We start from the raw sequence: 20,273 nt of genomic DNA, 5'->3' as shown, positions 1-20,273 counted from the left end.
CATAGGAGGCAACTGGGTGCTTTCTTGAGGCACAAAAGTGAACAGCCCAGAGAAGTGGGCTCCCAGAATCCTCCTCTGTTCTCCTAGAATTGTCACACCCACACTTCCCTTTATCTCCTGTTCTGCTTCCTCCTCTAATCATTCTGTGGCTGCTTGTTTTCTGCCTCCCTCAGACATGGCATTGTGACTCAGAATTGCTGCAGGCACTCCATAAATAGGCTTGTTGGGGAGGGGGGAGCAAGTGATCAGAAAACACACTTCTCCATCTTGCCATTTGAACTTCAGCTTCTCCCACAATACAGAAGAACACAATACAGGAAGCGCTTGTATACACCATAACTTAAGATGTATAGTGGAAGCCTCTCTTTTGCTACAAGTAAAAAAGGCAAAGGACCTCTGGACGGTTAAGTCCAGTCAAAGGCGACTATGGGGTGTGGCGCTCATCTCGCTTCAGGTCAAGGGAGAATCTGGAGAGCTGGTATTGAATGTGGCCTTTTGATCCACGCACTCACAGAAAATATAAACTTCTGTCACACTGTACTTACTGTGCTTGCACATTTTCTTTGTTGTAGAGATTCATTCCACATTGCAAAAACCACCAATTTAAAGCACCTCTAGTTATGGGCCTGTCCGAGAGTAAGATTTCCCTCAATAGTTCTAGCTAATGAAATTAAGCAGCCTTTTAAAAGTTATTGGTTTACTTTTTTTTTACTTTTTTCCTTTTTTTATTTTTTGCTATTGAAGTTTAAATTCCAGGTCCCTTTCATTTTATGTACTTGGATTCACTTAAAGCAGTAAGACAGGAAAATTCCATTCTGGCTGTGTGGGTATTTAGCAAGCCCTTATTGCCACAGGACATCAGTTATCTCTCTAAAGTTTTTAAAAATAGAATTATCAGCAACAATCTCTTTTTCTTCGTTCCCCTGCAGGGGGTCAGTTCAATGGGTTCTTTTCCTCTGTGGATTCTGTGAAGAGCTGTGATTGGATGTCATTCATCTAGCAGTAATTTGCATTGCATATCAGAAAATGAGAAGTGATGTGGTCTGTAAGCAGTTGTTATTTTTTTCAGTCTGTACATGCGGGGGCTAGTATTTTGTGCACCCTCTGCTGGCTTTGTTGAGTAACAAATTGATTCACATAGCTGTGCATGCTGGTGTTTTGCTGATGAGCAACTTTTGCTGATGTTTTGGCAAGATCAGGTGTTGCATAAGCTGTTGATGTTACTTAAAGGAAAGTGCTACATATATTAATTGCATCTCAAATTGAAACATTGGGGTGGAGGAATCAATGTTTGCCAGATGGAAAGTAATTTAGAAAATGTAGTATTCCCATGCTAATGTGGTCATAAGCTCAGTGAAGTAGGAAAACATGAAACAATAGTGGTGGCTTTCTCTCTCTCTGTGTGTGTGTGTGATGTTATTCATACTATGGTACCTGGCATTCAAAATTGAGACTTCAGGAGCTGCTATCCTCCCTTCAGATTTCTTTCTCTCCAACTAATACTGTTTAAGGAGTTTCTTATTCTTAATTTGCCGGTGTTAACCTTCAGTAATCAGTATGGTTGCTTTCTTTTCTTCAGATGTACTTCTCCTTTCAAGGAACTAACACAATCTTCTTAAGAGCAGCTTGAAGCAGGACAGAGCTGTGCGATGAAGAGAACACAAAGTTCCTTGTGATTCCTAGTTTGCTTCAGTCCCGCCAGTGGTGCAGTAATGGCTCTTGGGATTACTATCTTCATGGGGGGGGGGCTGGCCTTACTGAGAAGCAGAGAAGGAGGATGTCCCCCTACACCCTTTCGGGGCAACATCCTGTAAGTTACTTTGCTTAGAGCAGGGTCTGCACATTGCTGAGACATTGTGGCAGAGCTGGATAGCCCTAACGAAAGCAAATACGTAAGATGAAATTGGCTGGCTGGCTGAGGCCTGCAAAGCCCACCATCGGCTGGTAGCCCATTTGTCCCCTTTACCCTTCCTGTTGATGTATCTGGTGGGTGTCACTGGCACAGCTAGGCTTGGGGGGTGGGGGGTCGAATTCTGCCTCCTGAGAATTTTCTCAACATAACACAAAACCATGGATTTTATGGATAGTGGTGAGGATTATTCTAGTGTTTGAATCTGGCCTCATGTTTGTGTGAATCTAGGTTGGTTATTAAACAGCAGATCAGCTTCATGATGATCTAGATGTCCTCTTATTTTCAGTCAGAGTCGAAGTCAGTTGCAAGGAAGCAGATGGAGAAGAAATTAAGAGGTACATGCAAGGGCAAAAGGAGGGAGGAGGGTGTTTTTTTCATACATGCAAGCATATGATTTTTCCATATGGATGCTTATGGGTTTTTTTTCTCTCTGCAAAGAAATAGACTCTTGTCTATTTAAAAAGCAAACATTCCCTTGTGATGACCCTCTAAGGATCTCACAGCTAATATAGTTTTATAAACAGTTTGTAATGTCATGTAGAAGCCTCTAAAAGTACTCTCTTTAGAAACAATGCTTCTGTCTCACATTTCCTGGCATTTTCTTCTGCAGTGCTTGACGTGTTAGTCTTCAAAACAAGATCCCTGTTGTGATGGATTCATCTGCTGCTTTGGGTTGCCTTCATTTGATCGTGGCCACAATCCAGATATCTGTTACTTGTGCCCAAGGACTTCAGTTTCCTCAGTGAGACTCTTTTTATTATTATTTTAAGCAGTCCCTGGTCAACAAACTGCTTTTGAAACTCTCCCAGTTCCCAAAAGTGGCTATGCAGGGGAGCTGCAGTTCCTTCTTTAAAGGAAAATTTATATATCAAAAACCTCACTAGCCAAGTGTAGGTAATTGTACTGGTCTGTGGATCATAGTAGCCTTTAGACACAGCTTTCTGGTGTCAGATGAGGAACTGATAGCAACTCTAGCCACCCAGTTCTTAATGAGTTTGCATCCACATCAAATGTCTACATGCACTGCAAACTGTTTATATGCTAACAGTGAGATCCTTATCCTGCTATGATGATTTTATGAAGAAGGGTGAGTTCAGACGATGAATTAATTTGATGCCAGCTGAAACATTGTGCTGAAACTAAAAAAGGATAAAGAATACATTCCCACAAGGAAGCATGGCTCATGGGCATAGAATGTCTTTCTTTTACTAGCCAAATTATTCATCAGCTGCTGAATCGCTTTTGGAGCCCTGGTACATAGAGCTGGCGAGAATTCCACCATAATTGTCCTCTGATTCAGCACCCTCTCTCCTTTCCTCCTCTGCACACATGAGTGAAGTCTGCACTTTGCTGAAAGTGAGAAATTTATTAGCACAAGAGCTTTTCTGTCACAATCTCATTACCGCATCAAAAGGTTTATATCTGGAATGCAAGTTTTAATCACTTTAACAGGTTGACGAGAAATCAAGAATTCTTTGACTGCAATTGGAGCTGTTTCTATGCTGTTTTCACCATGGAACACAGCAACACTATTTCCTATTCATATAAAGCACTGAGCTCTACCATTTGAAAACATCTTTGGGCGTCATGGGTACTTTCACTGGGGCAGTGGATTATATTCTATAGTTCTAGTCTAAATTCTACTTAACATGTATTATATTTATGTATTGGCTGTACATTTTACAAATAAATAACAGACACAAGTGGAACTTCTGAGAAAGCAGGGTTTATTTTTTTTCAAGTGTAAGGTGAGAAGGGGCCCTCGGGTGAATTTACACGGTGTACCTGGTAACCACAGACTCTTACCAACCCCAGGGCTTCCTTCCCTTTGATAAGTACTGTTTACAAATAATGAAAAGCCTTTATCTGCAATAATTGAGCATCTTGGAAGCCTCAGGTGAATAGGTTAAATGAAAAACAGGTTTGTGTGAATTTAAGTTTTTAGAAGTAGGAGTTAAGTACTGAGTATCAAGTCTATACTTTGTGTTCTTTCTCATAGGAAAAAAATGGTTTTGGAAACACAAAAGACTGTTGGAGCAATAGCAGTGCAGTGCTACACTGATTACTTTCACACAAATACATTTTTAATACAATTTTAATTTTCTCTGGTATCTCAACATTCTGGATCTCACATACCCACTTTTCAGACCAGTTCATGGTGTTAAGGATGCATATGCTGGGTTGAACTCACAGCCTCCAGCCCAGTATTCCACGTTTAATAAACTATCACATCTAAAAAAGGCCCCTTCAGGGTGTTTTTTTTGGGGGGGGGTATCCTGGGCAAAATGGCCATTGGTGAGTCTCCTCTTCTGTTGATGGATCCTGGTGGGCTTACCTGACAGTGGTGGCAGGGACAGCTTCAGTTTAAGCAGAACCAGCTGACCAAGAACTGCCATTTTAATTTTCCCACAATGCTTGCAGGGTGACGCTACATTGGAGTGTAGAAAATTAAAATGGCATTTAGACCCAGGGGCTCAAACACTGGACCAGTGGAGGGAAACCTTTTTAAAGGAGACGCCAAAGAAAGTGTAGTTGGTAGGCTGGGCATTGCAGCCTTGGCAGCAGCCCAGAAATTCTGAGTGCTGATACTGGCCCTGCATCAGAAAGTTTTAGCTCTGTGCAGGGTTCCCTGCCATTACTAATCTGTTGCACTTTAAACTGTTACTCTGAGGAATGCGCATTCTGACTGTTAACCACTGATAAATCCAACTCTCCATGAGTTGGTTTTATAAAATAATTTTACATTTGCAAATTTAGTGAGATCATATGCAGCATCATACATTCCTTTTACAGTATCAGTAATTACTGATGTGTCACATAGTGGATTTTTACATTCTCATTGAAATTTACAGTTGAAACAAGGAAGATGCTTTCACTGACTTTGCAGCCACCCCTGCCTACCTATCACCCCCACAACCCCCCATGCCAACCCACTCCCTTTACACCTAACCCCCCAAAACCCTTTACACCTTGCCCATTACCCCTTACCCCTTTCCCAACCCCTTCTCCCTTCTCTCACACATTACCCAAACCATGCCCCTCTTCCCTCACAGATCATCCAAACTAACAAACACCCCCATTCCCTGACAGATCACCCAAACTACATCCATCCCATCTTCTCACACATCATCTGACATGGCAGCAGTGAGGTAAGGCAGAGACCAAGAAGAGGGAGGAATGGGGTCATAATAGGGGATATAACTTGGCAGAGTGGGCTTACACTCACTCTGCCAACACAGGCCAGGGGCCAGGCTGCTCAGAACACAGGGGCCAGGAATGGAACCTCCACACAAAATGGTTGTCGCCTGTACTTAAAAATTAATTTCCATGATGATTTCTTCAAATTCACAAATGATATGCAGAAATAAGGTAAAGCAGATTTAGAAAACAGATTGGAAATAGATTTATCTGTGCATCACTAGCTGTAAACCCTGGAGGCTTTTCCATTGCTGATTTTGCGTCTCATTCCAGATGCCATTGCTCCACATACACAATTGAAGGTGAGAGTTGTGAGTGTTGTTGAGAAATGTAGTTTTATCTGGGCATTAGTAAAAGAAGCTGGAAATGCAGGTGTCAGAACAATTCCAAAAGGCAACTTCGCTATTAAATTGAGTCTGGTGGGTAGTAGGTCTGCCTGGGGCAGTTCCAGTCACCTGGCCCAGTATTCCTCCTCTCAGTAAACAGACAAGTGGGATGCTGCTCTGTTTGTGCTAGTATTAGATTTACTTATTTTTTGTTTGCTGATTTGATTTAGTGTTTTTATTTAAATTTTGGGTTGTGTATAAAAAGGTAAAGGTACCCCCGACCATTAGGTCCAGTCGTGACCGACTCTGGGGTTGCGGCGCTCATCTCGCTTTATTGGCCGAGAGAGCTGGTGTACAGCTTCCGGGTCATGTGGCCACCATGACTAAGCTGCTTCTGGCAAACCAGAGCAGCGCACGGAAACGCCGTTTACCTTCCCGCTGGAGCGGTACCTATTTATCTACTTGCACTTTGATGTGCTTTCGAACTGCTAGGTTGGCAGGAGCTGGGACCGAGCAACAGCAGCTCACCCCATCGCGGGGATTCGAAACGCCGACCTTCTGATTGGCAAGTCCTAGGCTCTGTGGTTTAACCCACTGGTCTGTAAATCATCCAGAGAATTTAGTTATATGGGCAGTATACAAATGTAAGAAACAATATGAAATCAGCCTTGGTGGATCCTCTGGATCACTTCTGCCCCACAGCATTTGCCCACTAATGTCATTTGAAATTCCTCCATCACAGCTGTTGTTTTTCATGTTGCATTTTGAGGCCATACCACACCTTGATGCCAATATCCACATTCATCAATACATAACAAACCGTCCTCATCTGTGTGTTTTTGTGACATTGGTGCCTAGCATACAGTGGTGCCTCGCAAGACGAAATTAATTCGTTCCGCGAGTTTTTTCGTCTAGCGAATTTTTCGTCTTGCGAAGTACGGTGTCGGAAAAGTTTTGGAAAAGCTTCAAAAATCACCAAAAACCTCAAAAAAGGCTACCACACCATGTTCTATGAGTTGCTCCTCGAAGTCAAGTCGCAACTGTATTAACGGTGTTAAGAAAAAGGAAACAAACTTGCAAGACGTTTTCGTCTTACGAAGCAAGCCCATAGGGAAATTCGTCTTGCGAAGCAGCTCAAAAACCGCAAAACCCTTTCATCTAGCGAGTTTTTCGTCTTGCGAGGCATTCGTCTTGCGGGGCACCACTGTACTTTGATGAATGTGAATACGTGGTGATGTATTGCCTAGGTTTTATAAGAACCATAATGTTGGAAGCTCACACCTAGAACCCCATTGCATTGGAAGCAAACTCACAAAGCTGTCGGTCCTAATTGAAAGTTGTAGGATGTTAGTTGCTGAGCAGACTGGTTCTGGAATCTGGAGATGTCTTTAAGACAGTCTTGAAGGAAATACAACCTCCTAAATCACTGCCAAATTCAGCACTTAAGTTCCCCTAGGAAATCTCCTGTCAAGATCACAAAAGAGATGGTACAGGCTCAACAAGTTTTGACACAGTTGTACTGTGCAAGATGGATACACTTGGGTTGTTTTGCCTTCCTTAGTTTAAGAAGAGCGACTACACCCATCTTGGCACACTATGTGAGGGTAAACTGCTGTATCAGGAGCTGGCTCTGTCTCTGTTCCCAAAGCAGCCAGGTAGTATTATGGGGGATTAGAGAAAAGAGAAAAAGATGGCAGAGATAATGAGCAAACCTGCCTGAGAAGCAAAGGAATGGGGGATACCCATACACTAGCAGCCTTTCCCCATCCAGTCTGCCCACAATGTGCTGTTGTGCAGAGTCTGCAGCAAAGCAGGGGAATTTGGCACTGACATGGCTCAGAATAGTCATCAGATATTTAAAACAGAGCTAGAATAACAAAGGAGCCCTTTGTAGTGTGAAGCTGCACTGAAAGCCGGACCTCCTCCCTCCCTCCCTTCCCCAGCTGGCTTGCAGGGAGCTGTGCACCAGCTAATGTACACAGTAGAGTGCAGGTTGTGGGTTAGTGTGGGTACGGGGGGGGGGAGAAGTATTAAATCCTTTAACTGCTGTAGCATTGATAAGCATTTTATAAAGACCTGAGAAACTGCATTCAGCTCCCCTTTGATCAAACTGACTGTGCTGCTTGCTGAACGGTGCTACTCGCAGACAGAAATGGGACGCATCTATTTTTAATGCGTTATCTTTGCTGCTAGTCGCAAGTGAGACGGATGAAGGAATGTGAAATATCGCATTGATTTCCCATCACTTTGTTTTCTTACCACAGCTCCTCTGACTTGGCAACATGGGAATTGTCACTTTTGTCTCTTCTGCATATCTCCCCTCAGCCCATTTCAAGGAAATAAGGAAAAGCTTGATTTAGAATTAGTAAGTTCATATCTGTATTAATTAAATCAGGGGTTTCTGAGGCTGTTTCCAGTAAAAGCGTACAATGCAGCACCTTTCCATACTTTATGGGATTTATTTCAGTTTATGCAGCCTGGTGATGCGGACAGGACCATTGCAGTGCTGCAACCAGCTTATTGCTCTCTTGATCCCTGCCCATCCTAGCTGGTGGAAGCCAGTCAGAGGGCTTGCCCCGGTGGCTCCAGGACATGGCTATGGAGTGGTGTATTTTTCCCTTCAATAGGCAATAGTATGTCTGTTTCTGAAGACACCCATCCTGGACCTTATGGTTTAGAACAACTTCTGGCCCGTCACAAATACCCCTTCTTGGGTAAGAAGGTGAAGAGAGTGTTAGTAAGGCAGTTGCAGGACTTCTTAGAGGATACCGATTATCTGGATCCATTTGAATCTGGGTTCAGGCATGATTTTGCGAATCACCCTTGGTCATCCTGGCGGATGGCCTGTATCTACAGCAGGACAGGGAAAGTGTGACTCTGTTCCTGTTTCTCAGCAGCTTTTGATACCATTGACCACAGTAGCTTCCTGGAGCAGCTCTTTGGCATGTGTATTAGCGGCAGTATTTTACAGTGGTTCCATTCCTACATTCAGCGCCATGTCCAGAGAATAGTGCTGGGAGATTGTGTCTCAAATCCATGATTCTTGTGCTATGGTGTGCCGCAGGGCACAATCTTGTCCCCAGTGCTCCTCAGCCATTGCTCAATATTAAGCCATTGGGAGCACTCATTGGGTGTCTTGGGATACAGTGTCATCAATACACTGTTGACACATAGTTCTGTTTCTCCAAAACATCTGAGTGGTGGGAGTGGGTGGCTGAACATGATCTGGACCATTGTCAGGGCTCAGTGGTGAACTGGATGAGGACCAGTATACTGAGCCTGAACCCTGAGAAGATGGAGGCACTGTATGCCACTTACAAACTTTGGGGATTAAGTGTCATATGAACAGCTTAAATAAATTAATAAAAAATCCTGGAATCTTACAATTAAGGCTGATATATAAATCTATAAATTTATATTTAGATTTATAAATCCATAAATCTAAATAAAAATGAACAAATCTCACCTTGGCATCATTAGTACACTTAAAGCTAAGTATGTCAAATGTACTGAGATAGTTTGAAGCAAACATGTGCCAGGATATGAGTTCAACAGATCAAACATTTGTAATTCCATAGGGAAGATTAAAAAAAAACTAGGATGATTTCCTTGCTATTTGCACATTCTGCACTAGAGGCCTATCCTTAGTGATAAGAGCAGTGTCTCGTACACTGGACAGATCTGTCTTGAAGGAGGTGAAGATAGGAGGTTACGCCTGTGTTGCACCACAATCCTATACTTGGCCGCTCAGAAGTAAGCCCTATTGAGTGTAGTGCAGCAGACTTCCAGCTAAGTCGGTATAAGATTGCAGCCTTAATCTGATATTCCTTCCTTATGGTTCAGTTATCTTGCTTTGGGGTTGCTGGCTTGGTGCAAGACAGAGGGAGCTTGTTTGGAAGAATCAGAAAAAGCCAGTCTACCACATTTAATCCAGATAGCATGACAGAGGCTGAGTTCAAAAGAGGAATAAGAACACCAGGACCAAGATTAGGCTAGTTGAGAGATCTTGGACAAACCAATAATGATTTTGACATGCTATTTGCTAAATGGACAAAGGAGCAAGTTTACAACTTGCCTCATGAACAGGGTTTGGGTTTTAACATAGGTCATGGCAAACATTGGATACTTTCTGGTCAGACTCTGGTGCAAACTTCTCAGACTGATTTAGAGAAGGAACTTGGAATAAAGCATCCACTGCATCAGGGAAAACTCCAGCTCACTATTCAGGCATTAGGATCAGAACAACCAAGGAAAACTGGATTACAATTGGGTTACAAGGTAATTGAATGATATTGGACTATCCCAGTTTAAGACCCAATTTGATAAAGGTTGATGGTTGAATGCTTCATTATATGACTGTTGATGAATTATCGTCTTAGAAAGTTGTGAGTATCCTCCACCACCTTAGCATCAAGCGTGCCATTCAAATTCTAAGAAGAAATAACTTTGAACCCAGCTGTCTGGGCAGGAGACCATCAGATGGGAATAACATCACACCATCAGAGATTTTACAGTGGCCCAATCATCAGGTGATGGAGTGGTTGCACTCAGTTGACCTTGCAGAATATACAGGTGAAACTCAGAAAATTAGAATATCGTGGAAAAGTTCATTTATTTCAGTAATTCAACTTAAAAGGTGAAACTAATATATGAGCTAGACTCATGACATGCAAAGCGAGATATGTCAAGCCTTTATTTGTTATAATTGTGATTTATTTGTTATAATTTGCATGTCATGAGTCTATCTCATATATTAGTTTCACCTTTTAAGCTGAATTACTGAAATAAATGAACTTTTCCACAATATTCTAATTTTCCAAGTTTCACCTGTACTCCTAATTTGAGAGGGGGTGGTGTTCATGGAGGGCTAATGGTTTTGGAACATCAATTCAATGTAGAGACTATGGCGCAGTTGCTGAACATCCCATCAAACAAGACCTTGCTAAGGTGGCACTTGGCAACCCATTTTAATTTGCTGATTGGTCAAGAAGCCCATCAGCAAAAGTGCGAAGCCATGGAACCTCCAGATTATGTCCTCTTAACAGCTACAGTGGTACCTCGGGTTAAGAACGTAATTCATTCTGGAGGTCCGTTCTTAACATGAAACTGTTCTTAACCTGAGGTACCACTTTAGCTAATGGGGCCTCCCACTGCCGCGCGATTTCTGTTCTCATCCTGAAGCAAAGTTTTTAACCCAAGGTACTATTTCTGAGTTAGTGGAGTCTGTAACCTGAAGCATCTGTAACCTGAGGTACCACTGTACAGCTAAAGTGAAGCCAAAGAAAGTTGCTTTTAGCAATTTTGGAAATTTAAGGAAGAAGAAGCAGGAAGATGGGGAAGTGTATGCATGTTTGATGGATTTGGGACAGGCATCTGGAATTGGATCAAAGAAATGGTTTAAGCCTGGTTTAGATATCAGAGTATATGATGGTGATGATCTAGACCAGGGGTGTCAAACTCAAATTCATCGGGGGCCACATCAGCAGTTTGCCGCTGCTAGAGGGCAGACGTTCTCTGGCTTGTAGGCTGCCGCGCATGCGCTGAAGAGCGGCTTTCTTGTGTAAAAAAAAAAGGCAAGAATAAAAGGTGAAGGCTGGCGGCGGCTACACGGGCCACATGACGAGGTCTGGCGGGCCGGATTCAGCCCGCGGGCCTTGTGTTTGACACCCGTGATCTAGACAGACTGGAACAGATGGAGGATTCAGAAGTTACCATGAGGCAAATAGAAGCATTTTCTGAAGGCATTAAAAAATTGACTTACATGTTAAGACAAAATGTTGCAAGACTTTGCTACTCACTCTCCTAGTGCCAGTATAGCAGATGAGGATTCAGTTGTGGTCCCACTCGCAGTGACCCCTTCCCCGGGAGCAAGACCTAGTCTAAGGTGAACAAACTGGACAAGGAAACATTCTGGGATTTGAAATTGGCCACAATTCCAGATGTAGCTAAGATTTGGCTTAGGTATTGGGTGTGTGATCCTCCCAGCCTCCTGGTGGAGGGCTAAGGCATGAGAGTCGATCAAGGGATACTGGGTCCATCACAAGATGCAAAATTATACGGATGGCCCTCCCTTGTCACCGAAAGAAGCTCTATGGCCCACCTGCCGCACGCCTTGGCTTCTGGACAGAGACTTCCAACTAGACCCTTCCAATGGGGTACCCCTGTGATTGAGCTGTTAAGAGGTGGGGATGAGGCACCACTTCACCCCAATGTAAGACGAAGGATTCCACCCCAATGCCCAGACCCCCCAAAGTTGTGACTATTGCTATGGGGAAGCCAAAACCTGCAAATGGGGCCAGTCTGTTTGCTGGTAAATTCCGTCCTGGCTCCAAAGAGAACCACAGCAAACAATTAAAGAACCACAGCAAAGCCATAATTGCATAGTCTAGAAGAGAAACCGTTACTATAGAACAAGCCGCAAAGCATGAATATGAGGGAGGGATGGGAGTGGATGCTCTTCAGCTGATCACAGTCCTCAGGTCAGGGGCAGCTGGCCTTTTAAGGCCAGAGAACGGACCAGAATGAAACCTGCTCCACTCTGTGGTCTGCTCCCAAGTCCCACCTCCAAGGCCTGGCTTGATTGGCCAGAATTTAAAATTGGGACTGGCGGGAACTACCATCTTCCTCTTTTTCTGGAAAAATAGCACTGAGCAAAGGCAAACTATTATTTACCAATTATTATGCAGTCTCCTTGCTGCTTTAATAATTGGGGAGGGGGGAGTACCATAGCTGTCAACTTTTCCCATTTCTTGCGAGGAATCCTATTCGGAATAAGGGAATTTCCCTTTTAAAAAGGGAAACGTTGACAGCTATGGGGAGTACTATTCCAGTACCTCTTTTGTGCAAGGGATCAGTCATCTTACAGTGCTCTTTGTAAGCTTTTATGCCATATCCTGTGAACTACTGCCTTGGCATAGCTAAGGACCTTCATAGCTAAGGAGGGATTTGAGCCTTGAGTTTCCTACATCTAATACCAACATCTAGCTACCATGCTAGAGATAAATACGCTTTTCAGTTGCAGGTACTGTTAAGCAAAGAGTTTATTTTATTAGGAAATTAGTCCACCATGATCCCTAAATTCACATAGCTTAAATGTGACAGCCTCTTCTAAGGCCTTTGGGGTGCAATACTTGGTGATTAGGGGGTAATTCCACCCTTCCCCATGTTGATCTATTCCTTCTGCAGTGATTACAGGGAGGGGGAGCTATTAATTATTTCCTTTCCTATAGCAGGCATGTTGGCCAATTGCTGAAGCACTGGTAATCCCAAACGACAAACTTACATTCAGAATTTACTCACAAGCCATAGTTTGTCATTTTTTTCTTTTATTGTAATTAGATTGAAAGAAAGTGCTTTGGGTAGCTAAGTTGGAGATGCCACAGCCCTTTTTATTTGGGGGGGAAAGGTTCAGCACTGGTAAGAGTATGTTTTTGTCCATGATTGCAGATTCAGTCAGTTTCTCTGTATCTACAGATATTTTTTTCCTTTTTCCTTGAGGTGTGAGCGGAATCAGAGAGCTGGTTCAGCAGTTTTTATGACATGTCCCATTCTTCTCGCTCCTTCTTACTTTCTGAAAGGAAGAGATGTGGATTCTGTAGTTGCATGCTCTACATTTTAGAACCAAGTCCCTTAAAATTATATTTGCAGTGTCTTTTTCAATAGATTGGTCTCAGAAACACTCCTTCAGTTTTTCCTCCCTCTTTTATAGCCTCCTCACTCATTGTGCCTACGGCTGAGGAAGTTATCCAGCCACCCTTGTTTGAGACAATATTGTATAACAAAACGCCTTATTTTCATAATTTCCTCTATTGGACTCCTCCAGCTAGGCAAAGACTTCAGATTCTGTGGATATTTCCATCTGTAATACCCTTCCTGGCACAGTTCCTTCTTCTTATGAGCCTTCTTGGCAAGGCAATAGCAATCAAGCCTTGCTTTCCATTCTGGCCTGGCAGCAGAATTATTAAAACTGTGGAGGCTTCTGGTGCAGGAAATTGTGCCATTTTCTTTGTCCTCATCCGAATTATTGCTTGGTGTCTGGCACCATGTCATGGAACCAGTCAGAATTGGTACCATATTTATTTATTATTTTCCAGGAAACAGCAAACACTGAGCAACAGCACATAGAAGACAGCAGCAACTATCCCCCCTTCTTAGCATGAAGTGTACTTGGGAAGGAAGAGACTTTAGATATCAGTGGAGTTGTGTGTCTGTGGATGCTGCAAAAGTATAGTAGTTACTATGGGGGGAAAAACAGGAATGAAAGGGTGCAGGCCAACTGAGTTTATAAAATTGGCTTCTTCATACCATGCCTGGATACAAAAGAAGCCCCCCAAGTGGTTGTGTGAATTGGCCCCATATTGACCAAAAACAAAGGATAGTGAGAAACTGAAGTATCTGTGGTTTCTTTTCTTCCAAAACTTGATGAAATTGCATTTGTTATTAGGGTTGCGCTTGAAATGATAAAAAATGATCACCAAGGACAAGTCTCCTGTAGCTTATAACCTGCTGATGCTAGTTAGACTGTAATTTGCAAAGACAGCAATATTCTAAAAGGGTACACCTGAAGCAATTCCCACAAAATAGTCTATCTGAAGCCTCACTGTCTTGGGAATATATAGGAGCAGAAGAGGTGGGGGAGACTTAATTATTTACTTAAACAATAAATTGTTTTTCCATACAAAGGAGAGTTCTAAGGAATTCTGATTTTTCTCATAAGCTTTGTTCTTAAAATTTAAATAAGATGGCAGAGTAGTAGTCAGGTTGCAATATTTTTTTTAAAAGGTGAGGTTGAAGCCCTAAGGAGGGAAGCTGCAGGTGTCTTCCTCCGGGGAATTTATAATACCTGCTATTTGTTGCATTCAGGGCCCATTTTAAAGCCAGTTCCCCCACGCACACAATTTCTGCTTCTGAAGAATGCGCAAGAGCCTGGAGGACGTGATCTCTGGCAATTAATAGCAGGATGGAGGGGGGTGGGTGTGCTCACGAGAAAGGATCTTCCCTTTTCAATTTGAATGGTAGGATTTGAGTGAGAAACTTCATAAAATAATTTATGAAGATCTATATGATGTAGCCTAGGAAAAATGTTTATATCTGTATATAAAAAGAGAAACATGAGTTGGATCCAGAGATCCTATGAGTTGAGTTCTGGTCACTGCCAGGACTATCCTAAGTAACCAAACAGAGGAGGCAGCTTTTGCAGATTTCATCTTCACCCTACATCCTCCTACACTGATCTCCTCTGAGGGGACCCTGTGGAACAGTCTTGGAGGTGGCACAGGAGCTTGTAGGGATAAAGTGGAATTAGTGGGAGTTGGCTTTCCCACACACACTTTTTTAGCTGCATCCTCACTGATCTAATGCACATTTTCTCTATCCTGTGTCTTAATGTGCATTGAGATATAAGTCAGTGTAACCATCCATACTGTTTTTAAGCAACCCAACATGGATAGTACTATACCAAGCTTTCCAAATAAATGGCATAAGTCAGATTCTAGAGTAGAATAGTGGCAGATTTTCCCTTCAAACTTAAGGCTTCTAGATCAACACAGCGCTGTAGCTCATGTAGTTCAGATCAAAAAATAATCCAAAGTCTGTGCAACAACTCCCCACCCCCAAACCCTAAAATCAGTTTCCTGATAATGTAAAGTAAATAAGGATATTTTCCCTTGTTTTCTACAATTTATTCTTCTACTCATACAATTTTTGATAATTCTGGTTTTGCTATGGTTCAGGAAAGACAAAGGACACTGAACCCTGCTCTTAAGATGGTACTAGAAATCTTGTTCCAGACACCTCTAAGTTTCTAAGATTACACCCAACATCAGCCACTTGCTGATCATAAGATCTAGAAACTTGATATTTAAAAAAATTATCAGGAAGCTGAAGTCACTGCTTGAATCTACATTCCTATGGAATGTTTTCTGCATTCCTATGGAAATTGCCAGGACTAGCAAAAAGAAAAGGGATAGCGATAACTTTTTAAGTTATTTATTTCTCAGTTTTTAGAGAGAATCAGCCAAGTGTTTAAGAAAAGTCTCTGTTAAGTTTGAAAGCAGCACAATCTCCTGATTATTTCAGTATATGTATAGCTGGACAAGGGGCAGGTGAAGGGCCCCAACATCTTCACACAAGGGTTGATCACAGGCTGCAGCTAGCCTTTTGCTGTTGTGCAAATTTAATACAGTTTTAAGCAATTGCTTCAGATGTCCTTGCAAACAAAACGTTGCACAATGATTGTTAACTGACTCATATTAATATAGAAAAAGAGAAGCGAGGTTGTTAAGCAAGCTGCTTATGAGGCATGAGAGGTTGCAATCTGCTCTGTAAGTTCACACATATGTTTGGGTGTTTCCATATAAGTCAGTGAAGTGCTGTTGTAAATTAACAATAAAGGAAATGAATATTTTCGTTTAAAAACAAGGCAGAAAATTGAAGTGGAGACCTGCAAAAAGTATAACAGCATTTTCTTCCGCGTGTGCCTAAGGGGAAACCCTCTGAACTGCAACTATAGCGGATTGTATTCCGTGATGAAGCTTCTTGAGGAACCCTCGGAATAGAACATGTCTATCCATTTGGGTGTGGTGCTTGACTGTTGGGGCAGCCCTTAGTTTTGAGCTGTTTTTTAGAGACAGGCCCGTTCACTTCAAACATTTTTTAAAAATGGAGAACAAAGCTACCTCTTTTCAGAAAAGGCATGTCAAACTCTTGTAACCCACCAAGACCTTCTTTTTCTATAATGATTGGGGGGGGGGGGCGTGTTACGCCTTCCCAGTACTTTAGCCCTGAATAATGTAGTGCTTCTTTTGAGAGAGAAGTTTAAGGCTTGCTGATCTTGGGGCAGAGGTTTGAAATTGAATCACTCACTGGTAAATGAAAGGCTGAGTATAGTCATACATTTATTATTATTATTATTATTATTATTATTATTATTATTATTATTATTCTCTCCCACGACCACAGCCTGAAGAATTTCTGACGTAAATTTATCGCTACAAACTCAGGGAGATATCTCTAGAATCCTATACATCACCCATTCCCCCCCCCCCGTCTACTGCTTTCCCTTGTGACTAACAGGGGTCAGCAACCTTTTTCAGCAGGGGACCAGTCCACTGTCCCTCAGACCATGTGGTGGGCTGGACTATATTTTTTTTGGGGGGGATGAACGAATTCCTATGCCCCACAAATAACCCAGAGATGCATTTTAAATAAAAGGACTCATGTGAAAACATGCTGATTCCTGGACCGTCCGTGGGCTGGATTGAGAAAGAGATTGGGCCGCATCCAGCCCACGGGCCTTAGGTTGCCTACCCCTGGACTAAAGTAGGAGAAAATGAAAATGAGAAAGAAAGTGGTAAGGCAGGGATAGGGAACATGTGATCATCCAGATATTAGTGAACTGCATCTCCCATCATCCCCTGAGCGTTGGCCATGGTGGCTGTGGCTGAGGGACTCAAACATCATCTGAAGGACCACATGTTCCCCCATCCCTGGAGAAAGGAAACAGACTGTTGTGGGACAGGGTATTAGTTAATGAACTCAATCAGTAAAGTGTAACCGGTTCTAGAACTTACAGCTGTCTTGTTACATAGAATCCTACATCTTCACCCCTTCTCTCCATCTCCATAAGAAAGAGGACTTTTCCTTTTAAATGAATACTGAAAATTTGGAGATGGTAGCTTATGCATTTCTACGGAGACGATGCCCCTTTGCAGCTGCAGACCTGGATAACAATACAATAAGGTAGGAATCAGAACCTAAGAGAGAGGCATTGGGACCTGGTGTCACTAATAATAAACATTTGAGCTGCCCTGATTTTAAAAGGGGGCATGTTGAGAAGCCCTCATCTCTGGCCTAGCCAACACTTCTACCAATGATAGAAGAACAAATTCTGCTTCCTTAACTCCCTCCCTGGTGATTTTAGCACATTTTGCTCATCTTCCAGGTCAGATTGTTCCTCCAGTGACCTAATCTGGGAAGAATAGCTCCCCACATACCCAGACTGATCTTCTCTCAACCACAGGCAGCAAAATCATGTGGAGTTCCTGGCAAAGGGATTTCCATGTATTTTTTTAAAAGGAAAGAAAATATATTTTACTAGATAGTTTGTAGAGCTTTCTCTCTCCTAGAGATCCTAATTGGAGCACATTTAGGAATGGAGAGTTGAGGGCTTTTGTCCACATCTCTAGCCCGCCAACAATCATATGGCAGCAAAGTCAGAGGAGGCCTTCCATCATTCCCGTATCTAAAGGCTCACTATATAAACCAGTGTTCTCAGAGCACTGGAATATTCATTGAGGAACCTTGCTCTCCCCCCCCCCCCCTTGGCCTAGTTAACCTGGTTGAGACTTAGAGTAGGGCCTCCTCAGTGTCAAACTCCTTACTAGGGAATCTCACGTTAGCCCATCATTATGGGTTGGTTTGTTTTTAGATGGCAGGCAAAGGCATCTGGGGTGGAATTATTTATTACCTGTACAGTCGTACCTTGGTTGTCGAGCTTAATCCATTCCAGGAGTCCATTCGACTCCCGAAACTGTTCGAGAACCAAGGCGCAGCTTCTGATTGGCTGCAGGAACCTCCTGCACTCAATTGGAAGCTGTGGAAGTCCCATCAGACATTAGGCTTCCGAAAAACATTCACAAACTGGAGCATTCACTTCCAAGGTTTGCGGTGTTCAGGAGCCAAAACATCTGAGTACCAAGGCGTTCAACAACCAAGGTATGACTGTACAGCAAAAAGATTCTAGAGAAATAGTTTTGAACATTGGTTTTATTGTGTTAAGTTCTGTTGTAAACTGGATTGAACAACAAGCTATTTCAAAATGCAGTGGATGAATTTTAGATATCAAATATTCCTAGGAATACAGTGGTACCTCTGGTTACAAACTTAATTCGTTCTGGAGGTCCGTTCTTAACCTGAAACCGTTCTTAAGCTGAGGTACCACTTTAGCAAATGGGGCCTCCTGCTGCCGCCACACCGCCAGCACACGATTTCTGTTCTCATCCTGAGGTAAAGTTCTTAACCCGAGGTACTACTTCCGGGTTAGTGGAGTCTGTAACCTGAAGTGTTTGTAACCCAAGGTGTTTGTAACCTGAGGTACCACTGTATATTTTTATCTTGTTAAAAGAATGCTATTTTTTCTGCTCACTTGAGCAACTTGAACCTAGTGAGCCAATTGAAGTCAATGTAGTAAAAGGGCCCTTCCTACCAGTACCCTGTGCTCATATTTTGGAACCAAAACAACAACTGAATGAGTCAAACACAACCAGGCAGTTTAGCTTCTACCTCATCTGTGGGAACAAGTGATTTTGTCCTTGTGGCTATGCTGAGCATTCTGTTTGGTGGTATTATTTGCTTATTCCCACCTGGGTATATTACACCAGACGAAACACCATTAATTGCTTCTGAAACAATGCAGAGAACTGTTTACACTAAGTTTCCTTTTCTAATTTTCTCCTTTTCACTAAGTATCCTAAGAGACAGAGCTGACCTTTGCCAGAATTACAAAGAGCACCCAGCTGGGTCTGTACACATTTCTTAGGAAACAGGTTGAGAACAAATCTGACTCACCATCAGGGCTCTAGAAGCTATTACAGTAAATCCCCTTCTTCTGCTGACTTCAGCAGAACAGTTTCAAATCTGCATCCTAGTTTAGGATGCAGCACCATAGGACTAAAGAGCTTTAAAAAAAATAAAAAATTAAGGGTTGGGAGACAAAATCAAACAAACCATTAACCGGTGGCTCTGGGACCCTTAATTTATTGCACATGAAGTTTATGTCCAATTTTCTCTGGATTTGGGCCAAGGTTAAGAAATTTCCCTTAAATCAAATACCTTGACTTTCTCATTACAATTGGAAAGCAAGTAAGAATGGAGTCATTTTCAGATCTGGCCAGTGGAAACAACAGAAAAAGCAAAGAGAAATTTCTAGAAGATTGATATTTGGCTAAAAGGCGACCTGTGCCTATGCAGGTGTAGCCACAGGTAAACTCTTTAGGCAAATGCTGCTTAGGACAGTTACTGTTCCTGCTATTTTATTATTTTTAACTAAAGAGTGTTCTTAATATCAGAATTCTTCCAGCTCCAATGTGATATATTGTGAGACACCACAGTTCCCAATTCTATCTCAGTATAGCATTCCTGTGTTGTTAACATGCATCTCTGATCATACATGTAGCCTTACATGAATATTTACTTGTATTGTCAATGGAAGCACACTATCCAAGATTTTGGGGCTACCAGATAAGGCACAACCAAGGCCATCAGCTAATTTGCCTAACTGTACAGAGGAGAAGGAAGAGAGATAAAGAGAGAGAATTACTGCCGCTATGTGAGAGGGGTGGGCCCTAGGCTGCAATAGAGGCTATAGTGGGGCAAGCTTCAAATGTAAATGAGGTGGAATTGAGTATATGAGGGCAGAACAGAGAGGCAAGAGAACAAGATCAAGGGAAATGAGAAAGTGAGATTGAAGCATCAATCTGTTCCAGAGAGGAAAGAAGGAACCAGAGCTTTCGCACCAAGGTTCATGATGACCTGGGAGTTTAAAGTCAGGACCGGATACCAAAGGTTCTAGGAGCGTCTTGCTACAAATCATGGGTGTCATGCTGCCTCTTCATTAGAAAACTGGACCACAGTTAGTTTTCTCTTCCATATAGGTAAAGGCTGTGGTGGGAAGTAAAGGTAGGCATGTCTTCATAGGCTCACCTGAATGACCCATGGTATCAGTTTCCAACAAATTGGGTTCCCTTTCAAGCCTATGTTCACAGCCACAAGAGCTGGCAGCTTACTATGTAAATTTTAAAGTAGTAAGCTTTCTTGGGACCCTGAATTTTGCAACTAAT

At 42.5% G+C, this 20,273-nt stretch overlaps 1 protein-coding gene, 1 long non-coding RNA gene and 1 pseudogene across 18 annotated transcripts in view; 2 read left to right on the top strand and 1 right to left on the bottom strand.

The window, feature by feature from the left end:
- The window catches only part of RAD51B (RAD51 paralog B), a 297,374-nt gene that overhangs the window by 235,038 nt on the left and 42,063 nt on the right, over positions 1–20,273 (top strand). For 8 of the 14 annotated variants that reach the window (XM_083461035.1, XM_083461034.1, XM_083461026.1 and 5 more), the window contains exon 11: positions 2,199–2,247. The exons of 5 other annotated variants lie outside the window; for them this stretch is intronic. In XM_083461035.1, the coding sequence (XP_083317161.1) occupies positions 2,199–2,247 (49 nt within the window). Of the gene's footprint in view, positions 1–929; positions 2,177–2,198; positions 2,248–20,273 lie in introns of those variants that run through there. One more of the 14 variants, XM_083461029.1, reaches the window with a different exon arrangement.
- LOC310687135 overlaps positions 1–20,273 on the bottom strand; it is a 52,164-nt gene that overhangs the window by 11,911 nt on the left and 19,980 nt on the right. For 2 of the 3 annotated variants that reach the window (XR_014516245.1, XR_014516246.1), the window contains exon 4: positions 17,007–17,155. This is a non-coding gene — a long non-coding RNA (uncharacterized lncRNA). Of the gene's footprint in view, positions 1–13,678; positions 17,156–20,273 lie in introns of those variants that run through there. The other variant, XR_014516247.1, reaches the window with a different exon arrangement.
- Positions 9,271–13,671, top strand: LOC310711037 (liprin-beta-1-like; annotated as a pseudogene). The gene has a single exon. The product of its transcript is annotated as a liprin-beta-1-like (transcript).

This window comes from Podarcis liolepis, assembly GCF_965112155.1.
Source record: "Podarcis liolepis genome assembly, chromosome: 1".
NCBI lineage: Eukaryota > Metazoa > Chordata > Lepidosauria > Squamata > Lacertidae > Podarcis > Podarcis liolepis.
Note: the sequence above shows the minus strand (reverse complement) of the source record. Positions and strands in the feature narration are given on the sequence as shown.